The 13,501-nt window shown below is 34.2% G+C and overlaps 1 protein-coding gene across 1 annotated transcript; it reads left to right on the top strand.

Annotated features, from left to right (window-relative positions):
• The first annotated feature begins 1,894 nt into the window (after positions 1-1,894).
• On the top strand, positions 1,895-7,076 carry LOC145812893 (uncharacterized). Its single transcript, XM_082908124.1, has 6 exons — positions 1,895-1,913; positions 2,681-2,805; positions 2,922-3,011; positions 5,085-5,119; positions 5,417-5,901; positions 5,995-7,076. The coding sequence occupies exons 1-6, from the start codon at positions 1,895-1,897 to the stop codon at positions 7,074-7,076; spliced, it is 1,836 nt and encodes a 611-aa protein (XP_082764250.1).
• The last annotated feature ends 6,425 nt before the right edge of the window (positions 7,077-13,501 follow it).

Raw genomic sequence — 13,501 nt, 5'->3', positions numbered from 1 at the left:
TAGAAAGTCATGGCATAATATAGCCTTGGAAATTCAAATGCTTTGACATTTTCAACAATGTCAAATATTTTAAATCCGTCAATAGTGGGTTGATCATCATCTTTAATCACTTTTGGTCTAAAAACATGTTCTTTGGCCAAATAACTTTCATTATTTATTGACAAATGGGGTTGTTTTTTTATTTTAGCCATTAACAACTTATGAAAATCCTCCATGTGTGTTTCATCATTTCTTGGCCTAATTAGTTGTTCCATTTTAGCCATTAATGTCTTATGAAAATCCTTCATAGACATGTTATTTCCATGGTTTGACTTTCTAAGAATGGGTTTTTCAATCCTCCGAGCCTTATATGGAACATCATTTGTAACTATGCTTGACTCAACAATATGCTTTTTAGCCATGTTATTTTCATAACTTGGCTCTTTAAAAATAGGTTTTTTAACCCCCCCCCCCCCCGAACCATTGATGAAATCAACTTTTCCTTTTTGCCATTTTCAACAATGAAAATTTTAAAAAAATCACCAATTTCAGCCATTAAAGCCTCGATTAAAGACTTGGCAGTGAGAGTTGAAACCTCATCATTTCATTGGCAAACTTTCATATCAAGTTCATGAATTTCTCCAATTAAATCGTGTATTTTTTGATTCCAGTAAATAATATTGTAATGAATGGAAGTTTGTTTCATCAAGAAAATGGATCTCTTCTTAAAGATTCAAAATATTTTGTTTACGCCAAAAGATTTCATCTAGGCTATTTGGCATAGATGAATCTAATTCATTTTTCATTTCGAAAAGAACTTCAAAATTATCAAGTGTAAAGAAAAGAAAAACTAAAAGAAGGAGGATGGAAACGGAGAAAGATGATTGAGTGAACAATCAATGTAATTGAGTGAACAATCAAAGTAACAATTAATTACCTCTACCCTTATGCTTTGAAAAAGAAATGCATAAAATTACCTCTACTCTTATGCTTTGAAAAAGAAGTGCATAAAATTACCTCTACTCCTATGCTTCGAAAAGAAAGTGTAGAAAATAAAGTGTAGGAAATATAAATGACAAGAAAAAATAGAAATCACACTACAAGAAAAAACCCTTTAGTGACCACCTATTTTTAGTTGGTCACAAAAAGGTATAGTAATCTGCCACCAAAATTAATTTTGGTCACGGATGATGGTGTTTTAGTGACCAACATTTTTTTGGTGGCTAATAGTTAAGTATTTGTGACCAAATAGAAAATGTGGTCGCCAAAAGTGATGGCGGGAGCACGAAAAAAAAAAAGGCGGGACATCAAATCTTTTGGCTACCAGCAGATGTTGGTTGCAAAAAGGAAAAAAACATACAAACTACGTCGTTTGAAAAATAAATAAATAAAAAATGTTTCCTGAGCCTTGATCTTCCCTCATTGTTGCCCTCTTCCTTAATAAAAAAAAGTTTCCTGTTTCCTTGAGCTTCCGATCAGTTCATCAAACCCTACCCACCATCTCCTCACTTCGTCCCCTGGGTTTGCCGCTCTTCATCTTCGCCTCCGCCTTGTACTTACCAGGTTAGTGTCTCTCTCTCTCAATCTCTCTCTCTGTTCATGTATATATATATAATCGATTGATTTATGGTCCCCTGGGTTCCTGTTTTTCATCGTTGCAACTCCATCTTTGGTTTTTTTAACAATTCCACTTCGGTCAATTCTGAAAATCCCCAAAAATTGTGCATAATTATACATTGGTAAAAGAAAAACATTTTCAAAATTCATTTGGGGTCAATTGATCACACTCACCTCCTTGTAGCTCCGCCCATGTCTATATGTAGTCTCTTTATTATCATATTATTATTTTTGGTTACTTTATGTGGTTTACAAGCACATTAGTGCTTTTACACATCCTTTAATTAGTCATATAAATATGGTAATTGTGGATGCCTGTAAGTTGCAAAATTTTCTTTTGTTGCTAAGTATTGTTTTAAACCTAGTCTGTTTATTTGTCAGCCTTAAAGGAGGCTTGTAATTGATGGTCAATCTGGTCCAGTTGAATATTCTAATGGAATTCTATTACTACTATGAGTACACAAAAGGAATTATCCACATTTTCTGCTAAATTTTGCATTGATATACAATTGTTACGTTAATAGTGTTATGTAGTTGACAAGATATTATGGAAATTTTTGATAGGAAGCAACCGTAGTCTTTTTGGTCCAATGTTAGGGCTTGAGTCAGATCTTTTGAATGTATGTTTTTACTTGAACTTTTAGATTTAGCAAGACGCAATGCCATGGAAATTTATTGGTCATGCTTTATTCTCATTAATCATGGACATCTTCACTATCATTTTTTAAAATTATTGTTTCTAAAAAGTTTGTTATTAACTTATTACAGAGCTCTTGACCAGGCTATCCTTGTAGTTGTTAAAGCTGCTGTTGTTGCATGCCTTCGTTGATTTAGTTGGTTTCCCTTAGTGCCAGGACACCCAAAATTACCTACAACTTTGGCTAGTGATTTTGGTATTGATCGGGAGCAACTTGTTTCAATTACAAGGGATCGTGATTTTTCTATTCTGGAGCAATTTGGAGGGGCAAGTCTATTAGGAGCTCATTGTTTTCTTCTTCTTTTTTATTTTATTTTTTATTGTTAGTTCTTAGATCATTTCCTATGCTTCTTTTGCATTTCTGAATGTTTGTGCTACCCCATCAAGTTAAAGGAATCGCTTTAAAAGCAGATGAACAAAAGGGATTACTTGGAGATGATGATGATTTATTGAAACGAAGGAATGCATTTGGATCCAACACATATCCTCGAAAAAAAGGACGGAGTTTTTGGGTATACATTGCCAAGATTACAACTTTTATGGTCATTGTTATATTCTTGTTGATTTTTCACTGTGTGTGAAAATGGAAAAGGTGCTGCTATAGTATTTCTGTGCCTATGTCTTGTAGAACTTTGTTTGGGATGCTTTCCATGATATAACCCTGCTCATCTTGATCATAGCGGTAGCTGCTTCTTTGTGCCTGGGTGTAAAGTCAGAGGTGAGCATAGAGTGGAGCTTATCATTATATAAATCATTTCAAGACTGCAATTGTAGTAGAATCTTGTACCCACTCTAGAATTCTGTGCTTCATCATACTGTTTAAATTATTGATATGTGAATCCCCCATATTTCCTTGCCTTTCTCTTTTCTCCTTTAATTCACTGTGAAATCGTAAAGAAAAATGACGGCGGTGTATGTTGAACGGTATATATGCTTAGTTGTCTAAACTGGGTTTTAAACCTTGAGACTGACAAGCAGTTGCTTGAAATTTATAGTGATTACCTAATGTATCTGCTGCATGTTTTAGATAGTTTAGTATATATAGATAATCTAAAATGAATAAATTAAACTTAATATGGGCATGAATTTTTTTTTTTAAATTGCATAAATTAAGCCTTGAGACTGACAAATATGGGTTGTTTATCCATCTTTTTAGGGAAGTTTTGTTGGAACAATCTTCTGTGTATATAAAATAACTTGAAATAAATCAAACAAAATAATTAAATAACATACCGAATTTATTTCGTCGAACCAAATAAAAATTACAAGACCAAGTCAAGTGTGTGACACTCTGTCCTTAAGACAGATTCGCCCCGCTATAGTGCTTACGGTTGAATGGCGTCTATCTCCCAGGATACAATGATCTTCACAAATTGTAGTAGCACTCCAAACAATTTGTTCGGCGAACCAAACCTGTGTTCTAACTCTCTTTTATTTATTCTAAATCTAAAATGAAGAATAAAATGCAAAATAAAAACTGGACAGCACAAAGGAACAAATAATATGAATAATAATGCAAAAGTGCTGTTTTTCCGGATAAAAATTTGATACACAAAACTGCTGGAATCAAGTAGTATTTATAGGCAAAATTTAAAAGACCCGGATAGGTGCAATCCGAAATAGAACCGGTGCACCACTGTTTTTGAATAAATTTGATTCAAATGAACAGGTGCCAAAAAGTCAAACAAAATTGACCGTTAGTCAATTGAATGCATTATTCAAACTTTTGAAAATAAAGTTCCGTTTGTAACTGATGGTACTAAAACTATTCATTAAACTATTTAAAATATATATATATATATATTATACTATTTAAATAGTTTAATAAAAGAAGAGGTATAAACTTTATGAAACCACTTAGGAATCTAAAATTTGAATTTAGAGTTAAATTAAATTCTCATAATTACAAATTTTAAGAAACCACTCAGGAATCCAAAATTTGAATTTTAGAATTAAATTAAATTCCTACAATAATTTTTATTGAAAAAATTCAAATGAATTTTATCTAAAAAATTAATGTAAAACCCGAAAACGACGTCAACTTCCCATTCACTCATAAATGGTTTTGACGTACCGTCTTCACCGTGTGACTTGCCACGCGGCAAGGAACACGTCACCTCTTCGAACCCACCCCAAAAGACGTTTGGGGCCCACCCAAAATGGGCTCAAAATTATGCCTATATAAAACCATTTTCCAACAAGTTTTAACTGAGTCCATTCTCAATCTTGTTTCATTGAATGCTCTCTGCAATTTGTCAACTCACTGCCCTCATTTCTATTTCTAGTGAAGAATCCATATCTATGTCTATGTCTATATCTATATCTCTATCATTTGAGTTTCATACATACTTTCTGATTTATTTTTTTTTAATATCTATCATTTGATTTTCATACATAGACTTTTAAAAATTTAATAATTAGATGTTTTTAATTTATTTAACTTATTCTTACCTCCTATGTTGTAAAAAAAATTATCACTTCGATAATTTCTTTAAAAAAAAAAAACACATAATCCTATAAATTGTACACAACAAATAATTTATTTGACAAATCTATAAGATGAAGATATGGTTCATTGAATATATCTGTACACTTTATTAAAAAGCATTCCCACCATTCCTTTCTTATGTATATATTGGATATTCTCTTTTCTCTCTCCCTATTGGATATCCATAGTGTTGGTCCTAGGTGATCTATTTTCTTTTCTCTATTCTCTTTTTTCTTTTCAAATAATCCATATCTATTCTCTTTTCTCTTTTCAATTAATATTATTTGGTTCTTTGTGCTGTAGCAGCAGCTTCATGCTGCAACAGCAACTTCCTGTTGGTTCTTAATATTTTTTTTCTTCTTCCTGTTGGTTCGTAATATTTTTTTTCTTCTTTTCTTGGTAGCAGCAGCAGCAGTGTTCAATATTATGCTTATTGAATACTAAAACAACCATAATGGAATCAATAACTATTATAGTTGAATAATATAGGAAGGAATGTGAGATTTGAAGCTTGCCTAAAGCGTATAAATAACTTTTTCACCTTATAACAAAATTAGCCTCCAAAATAGGAATAAAATTCATATTTAGTTAATTGGTTTTTGCTTTATTCACCTAACATAATCTTCACTTTGTAGGTCACCAAATATGGACAAGAGTTGGATGTCAATTATGAATAGATTGAGTTCGGAGTATAGAGAAGGGGTTAAGTCATTTCTCCAATTTGCAATGACAAATGTTGGCGTAGATAATAGAATTCGTTGTCCGTGTATGGATTGCCTAAATTTTGAACATCATACCTTTAAGGATGTGGAATATCATTTGATCCGAAAAGGGATATCACTTTCATACAAGACTTGGGTGCACCATGCGGAAACTGTTTCTGTTAATCAACCTCGTATGTGGAATAATGACAATGACATTGAAGGTGTTGGTGATGAAGGGACAACCAATGAATGCCTTCACGTTGAAGATGAATTGTATGATATGTTAGAAGACCGTCGCATGGCGCATATTTTTGATGATGATGAAGAGGGTGAGTGGTATGATAATGAGCAAAGAGAGGATGCACGAAACTTTGATAAATTGTTAGAGGATGTTCGTCGTCCATTATACCTTGGCTGTTAGAAGTTTACTTTGTTATCATTTGTCATTAAGATGCTTCATATAAAAGTGTTAAACAAGTGGAGCAATAAGTCTTTTGACATGTTGTTAGGTGTATTGAAAGACCTTTTACCAGAAAGTGATCAAAAGGTTCCATGGACCCTTTATGAAGCGAAGAAATTTGTACGTGATTTGGGTTTAGGATATGTGCCTATTCATGCATGTAAGTATGATTGTGCTCTTTTTTGGAAGGAAAATGCAAATTTAGAAAATTGTCTGATTTGTAAGAAGCCTAGATACAAACTGAATGATGGCAAAGGTAAGAAGATACCTCATAAAATTTTGAGATATTTTCCGTTAACACCAAGGTTGCAAAGATTATACATGTCGAGAAAAACAGCTGGAGATATGCGATGGCATAAAGAAAAACGTGTTGATGATGGCATCTTAAGGCATCCAGCCGATGGTGAGGCGTGGAAGGATTTTGATAGGCAACATGCTGTGTTTGCCCAAGAACCACGTAATGTGAGGTTAGGGTTGGCCACCGATGGTTTCAACCCTTTTGGAAATTTGAGCAACTCATATAGTATGTGGCCTATGGTAGTTAAGCTTTATAACTTACCACCGTGGAAGTGTATGAAGCAGCCATTTTCCATGATGTCATTGCTTATTCCTGGACCACAAGCACCGGGGAGAGATATTGATATTTACTTAAGGCCATTAATTGACGAGTTGAAGGAGTTATGGGAAGATGGTGTAGTTACTTATGATGCCTCAACTGGGGCAAGTTTCCAAATGCATGCAACTGTTATGTGGACTATTAATGACTTTCTTGCATATGGTAACTTGTCAGGGTGGAGTACAAAAGGATATTTGGCTTGTCCCAATTGTAATGAGAATGCATCATCACAACGGTTAAGAAGTAAGATAGGATACACTGGTGCTCACCGATACTTACCTGAAGACCATCCTTGGCGAAAAAGTAAGCTCTTTAATGGTAAGACAGATGATCGAGCAAGACCTTCGGAGTTGACAGGGGAACAAATTTTAAATCAATTGGATTCAGGAACATTTAAACCATTTGGGAAGCATCCAAGCAACCAAAAAAGAAAAAGGGATGAAAATACCGTCCTGAATTGGACAAAGAAGAGCATATTTTTCGAATTGCCTTACTGGAAGGCACTCAAGTTATGACATAACCTCGATGTCATGCACATAGAGAAGAACATATGTGATAATTTAATTGGGACTTTGTTGAGCATTGATGGAAAGAACAAGGATACGGAAAAAGCACGCATGGATTTAGAGGATATGAAAATTAGGAAAGATTTGCACTTAAAGAGGCGCGCGGATGGGTCCTTTGAAAAGCCCATTGCATTGTTCACATTGTCCCTAAAGGAAAGACAAGGTTTTTGTGAGTTCTTAAAATCGATTAGGTATCCTGATGGATATGCAGCAAACATCTCTATGTGTGTGAGCACAAAGGGCAGCAAGTTATCCGGTTTGAAAAGCCATGATTGCCATGTCCTTATACAACAACTTCTTCCTATTGGAATGCGTGGGTATCTTAACAAGGACATTTCTATTGCATTGTTTGAGTTGGGAAATTACTTTCAACAGCTATGTTCAAAAACAGTGAGGGTGAATGATTTGGAAAAATTACAAGAGAGCATAGTACTCATACTTTGCAAGCTAGAAAAATTTTTTCCACCTGCATTCTTTGATGTGATGGTTCACTTAGCTATTCACTTGCCTCGCGAAGACATTCTTGGAGGGCCAGTGCAATATCGATGGATGTACCCTATCGAAAGGTATTTTTATGCTCTTAGATGTGAAATTATATATTTTTTAATATTATAGTATACCCATATATATGGTTTATATAATAATTTCCTATTATTTGTTGAAGATTACTCGGGATTTTGAAAGGGTATGTAGCAAATCGAGCTCACCCAGAAGGTTCAATTGCAGAAGCTTACATTGTCAAAGAATGCCTAACTTTTTGCTCTATGTATCTTGGTGGGATTGAAACCGTATTTAACAGAGAGGAAAGAAATGAAGATGGTGGTGATGTTGGCTCAGGGCATTCGGTTTTTTCACAAAAAGTTCGTACTTTTGGGCTAACTCAAAGGGCAGTTGACGTGTCTGAGAATGAAAGAAAAGTGGCTCATTGGTTTATCTTGTACAGTAGTCCTGAAATGATGAATATCTAGAGTATGTTCTCATTTAGTTAAGTATATGCAAAATGCTTTTCATTATGATCACACTCAAGTACTAATTATTCACATTTGATTTTTCAAGTAGAGAACACAAGAATCAGTTACAAAATGCAAATGTACATGACATTACAAGACGACAACAATAAGAATTTCCTAGGTGGTTCAAAGAGCTGGTAATATATAAGATACATAGATAATATGTAACCTCTCATCATAAACATAATTCACTATTCGTAGATTGAGATTAACATCATGCATCCTTGTCACATGTTCATGTAGATAAATCAATTACGAGCTGAAGGATCATCGGAAGCAACTGATGAGTTGTGGTCATTAGCTAATGGTCCTAGTCCAATAGTGAATATTTATTCAGGTTGTATTTGTAATGGCATTCGATTCCATACGAAAGAGCGAGACAACCGTCGTAAAAGTCAAAATAGTGGGTTGGTTGTTCAAGGCGATCATCATGGTATGTCAATTGATTTCTATGGTCAGTTGACTAAAGTTTGGGAAATGACATACATGTTCGGGCATCGAGTTGTGTTGTTTCAATGTGAATGGTTTAACACTGGTAGCAACAGAACATTTCGCACTGAAACACATTTGACAACCATTGATGTAAGAAGCCGTTGGTATCAAAATGACCCATTTGTCTTGCCAAGTTAGGTGCAACAAGTTTTTTATGTCAATGATACCAAATTAGGTGAACATTGGAAAGTTGTAGAACGATTTCAACGTTGAGGAATATGGAATGTGTCGGAGCTTGAGGATGTAGATCCTGATGATAATGAATTGCCTATTCCGAATGATGTGTTCCAGCAGGACGAGACCACTGAAATTGTCCAAATCAGCATTGCAGATTCCATTAGCAACACTTTACGTAGGACTGATATTGCACCTGATATTATTCCAAGTCAAGTGGTTCTGCAATCTGGTACAAGTGTACATGTAGAGGGTCCAAACAGAGATGATTTTATCTGTGATGATAATGATCAACATTCAAATGATCAACATTCAAATGATCCTAGTGATGATGAAGATGAATTTCATAGTCATAGTAACTCGGATACAGATCATGATATAGAGCCTTGATTGTAATATCCTTTATTTTTTGCATTATCAAGTCATTTTCATTGTAATGCTCTTGATTGTAATGGCATGCACTTGTTAATGAAGACATGTTTAGTTATAACAAGTCTAGAATGTTGTACCTATTGCTTCATTGTGGTCCATTTGGAAACATCGGAATCTGTCTGAATCTGTTTGAAGCTGTGCTTGTTCTACTGTCTCCTCTGTGTGCTGCTGCTGAAGTGCTCTTTGTTTTTTTTTCTCTTCTGTTTGGTGATGCTGCTGAATCTGTCTGAATCTGTTTTGAATCTGCTGGTGTAATGCTGAAATGCGGCTGCTGCTTGAATCTGTTTTTTATGCTTCTTGCTGGTTTCTCCTCTGTTTTGCTATTGGTTTTCTTCTTGTTGGTTTCTCACCAACGGTTGTATTACTAGCGGATGTTTGGGCTAGCTCATTGGTGCCAAGTTTGTTTGGTTTTAATAGCTATGCTCCTAATGTATTTGTGTTCATTATATATAATCTTCTTTTGTTTGTTGATAAAAAAAATGAAGACATGTTTAGTGATGATTCAAATTGTAATGAATTTTTTTGTTGATAATTTCTTGACTTGTAATGTGGTTCTAATATTACACTATTAGGCTATCTTATAATTTCATAAATTGTCATGCATTTAAAATTTTTGCTTTTGGTTGCTTACAATTCATTTGTTAGATACAAAGACTACACAGATGCCACCTGGGCAAGCCACTAAGAGGAGGTCGACGACTTCAATGTCAGAGGCAAACTTGGTTGAGCTCCCAGCTCACATGTCAACAGCTCCATCTCCTGTGGATGCATCTGCAAGTCTATCTCTTGTGGATGCATCTCCATCTTCGCAAACAGTTGATATTGGTAAGTGTTTCATCCTTTGTATAGAACAATTTTTTTTTTGCTCCTGAAACTGTAATCAATGTTGAGTAGTTACTACATGCTTACTCTTTTTTGAGTGATTATGATTAAAAAGTTGTTAGTATTGAAGTATGACTCTGTGAGAGACAATCTGTGAGAGACAATGAAAAAAGAGATCTTTGAAGTCACAAACGGCACCTAAAAGATAAAGTGAGAGACAATTAGTCAATAAAGAGTGCAAGGCATGTTTTTTAGGTAGCGTTTGATATGAGTCAGGCTTACACTTTTAAATGTGAAAGAAGATATTATAAACTGAGAGTCACTTTAAAATCCACTATTATCGTTTAGTAATCCAGACAGTGTATCTTCAACTGCTTGTCAGCTGGTGCTGTCCTTTTTGTAAATTAACGAAACTCATTTCAACTGTGTGATTGTTACAGATCTGGCTATATCAGTTTGTTTGTTATGTAAACTAAGCTATATTTATCATTCAATATTTCATTTGGCTATCATGGCTAGGACTACTATGACATGTCATGAAGGAATTATAATGGGTAGTTTTATAATGATACTGTTATGGCCTCATTCTTTGTTATCTGGAACCTTTATTTCACATTGGGACTACCATGCATGCAACATCTGGATATTAGCCCACTAGTGGTGAATGTTGTTTTTAAACTTTTTCCCTTGGCACCTAAAGAATATATATATATATATATATATATATATAAAATATAATGCAAAAAAGATCCCATGAACAATCTACCTGTCGATGACCCTTCTTAGTTGGGAAATAATCCACTTTGGAAATAATCCATACTACATAAGCTTTCATTAGACCTATTGAACACTGGACTTCTGCTTTTTAAAAGCTTTTATCCAATCCAAACAATCAATCAATATCCTAGGGACTAATATTTTGGAATGCATGTTAAAAAACACTTTTTCATTCTAAAATAGTAAATTTAGTGATCCACAACACTCAATTTTTTTCCCCTATTGTCTACTTAGGTTTCCTTGGGAGGGGAAAAAAATTCACATAGTGAACTACAATTTAGTCAGAGTAGGGTTTTAGCATGACAAAATTTATAAGAATATATTTTTACATGATTCGACAATAAGACTATTTCATTAGATAATTGTTAAAAGAAAATTTTTCTAATATATTTCATCTGATGTACAGCGTTAGCATTTTCGTTTCCATTTCACACACCAGAACGATCAATGTTCTAGGAACATAGTTCATCCATGGATTACAGTTCACTAAACTTGTTTCCAGGGAGAGTTTTCATTAAACAACCTATTAATGTACATTTATGTAAATGTAGGCTAATGCAGAATCATTTTGTAGGGCCTTTAACATAGAGCCACCCACAACTTCAGTGAATAAATCCGATATCATTAAGCACCATACGAGGCTCAAAATGAAAGAGTGATCAAGAAAATGATGAAACTGAACCTCAAACTTGCACTAAACTCTATTACTAGTTATTGTCACATATCAAAAAAAAAAAAAATTAATTTAACTTGGCAGTTATCACATAATTTTAAATTTGCAAATCACAAAATCAGATGAAAATAACTTAAGAACTTGTATCACAATGTAATTGTAACGCTTGACTTACACTGTATGAGAAGATGAAGCTCACAGAATTGTATGCATAGTGTGAAATTCATCCATGTAGCCCAGAAAAATTAGCCAATAGAACAGAGCATCTACATGTTCCTAACGTTGAAATAATTTTACCATTCTATGCAGTCGAGGCTGAAACTTCGTATCCTTGCACAAAACTCCTTAATTTTTCTATTTCACCAACAGCAGAGAGCCAATCAGTAAGAATTTCCATGGTGATAATAGTCAGGATTACAGGCATGTTCAGTCATCTTATCCTAGACATAGTAATCTTATAATCATGAACATGACATAATTGCAAGCTTGAATAAAGGCATATACATTCTATGATGCTTTAAACTTGAGAGTTCTTAAAATCTACAGCAACCTATATAGCAGCAGCAGCAGCAACCTATATACATTATATGACACATAGTAATCTTCATTCACATATGCTATTTAAAGAGAGTTCTTAAAATCTGCTCTGTATATACAGCAGCAGCAACCTATTTAGCAGCAGCCTATAATAGTGTTTCATTTTGTGTTTATAATATAGGTCCATCTATAAAGCGAGTACGAGGTCCAACTAGGGGTAAGAACAGTAGTAGACTCATCAGCTAACATGGTGGGAAGAAGCTTTTTGTTGGAGTTTCTATTGAGAGGAGGACATTTGTGGGGCTTAATGCCACCAAGGCCGCTAACGAATTGGGGGCACAAATTCGATTGCAAGCCCCATTGTAAGGAACAAAAAATTGGGAGGACGTTCCACCAGTCATTCGAGCAACTATCGTACAATCCTTGCAGGTAATTTAATTTTTATAGTTGTTGAGATTGAAGTAATTAATATATAAGATGTTTAATTTTCATTTTATGTTTAATTGGGACAGGATAAGTTTGAGATTGAAGGATATGATGAGAGCCCACTTCCACAAGAAATCATTGACACAAAGTTCACACATTTGTTCAAAGGCTAGCGATATCATATGCATGAACATTACAAAGAGTTAGTGAAAAAAGGTACAGATCCTTATAGTAAACCATTTGTTGGGGTGAGCGAAGAAGATTGGAGATACATGATTGATGAAGTGTTTCTTGGTGACACACACAAGGTAATTAACTTAACAGTCATGGATGTTTCTTTTAATTGCACTACAATGAATAACTCAAAGATCCCAAGTTTCTTTGAAATTCAAATAATATACAATTATATATGAGACAGAGTAAGGAAATTGCAAAGATGGAGGGAAAGACATAGGAACCATGCTTGGATATTGATTTTTAAGTTAATATTTCTATTGCATTGTAGAAACGGTCAACAAGAAATATAGCCAACAGGAAAAAGTTACCCTATAATCACATCATGGGTTCAAGGTTATTTTCAGCAGTAATCTCAATTGAGGTAACATATTTTTTGTTTTAAAACTTTTAGTTAATGCTGGAATTTTTTTATTAACAATATTACTAAGCTTGCATTTTATATGTTTCATGTAGGGAATTGAAACTGGGAAGGAGCCTCACATTGTAGATTTTTTCAAGACCTCACATTGGAGTAAAAAAAAAAAAGATTGGATTGAACCAGTTTGTGAGGAGTTATATGTAAGTATACCTTCATTATATTTGTTATTCACATTCCTATATAATGCTTAACTAGTTAGTGTAATTGTAAAATAGGATAACTGTTGATCTTTTTTTTTTTTTTTTCTTTTCTTTTTTTAACACTAACAGGAAAAGATGGACCAACTTCGTGAGGAAGCTTCACAGCCTGGAGCAACCCTGCTAACACAGGAGGAATTTACTGTTCAAGTCCTTGGGAAGCGTTCAGGGTATTTGAG

The sequence above is a fragment of the Camellia sinensis genome, chromosome 15, assembly GCF_055761805.1.
Source record: "Camellia sinensis isolate YWXY chromosome 15, ASM5576180v1, whole genome shotgun sequence".
Lineage (NCBI taxonomy): Eukaryota > Viridiplantae > Streptophyta > Magnoliopsida > Ericales > Theaceae > Camellia > Camellia sinensis.
This window is presented reverse-complemented; position numbering and strand designations above follow the sequence as displayed.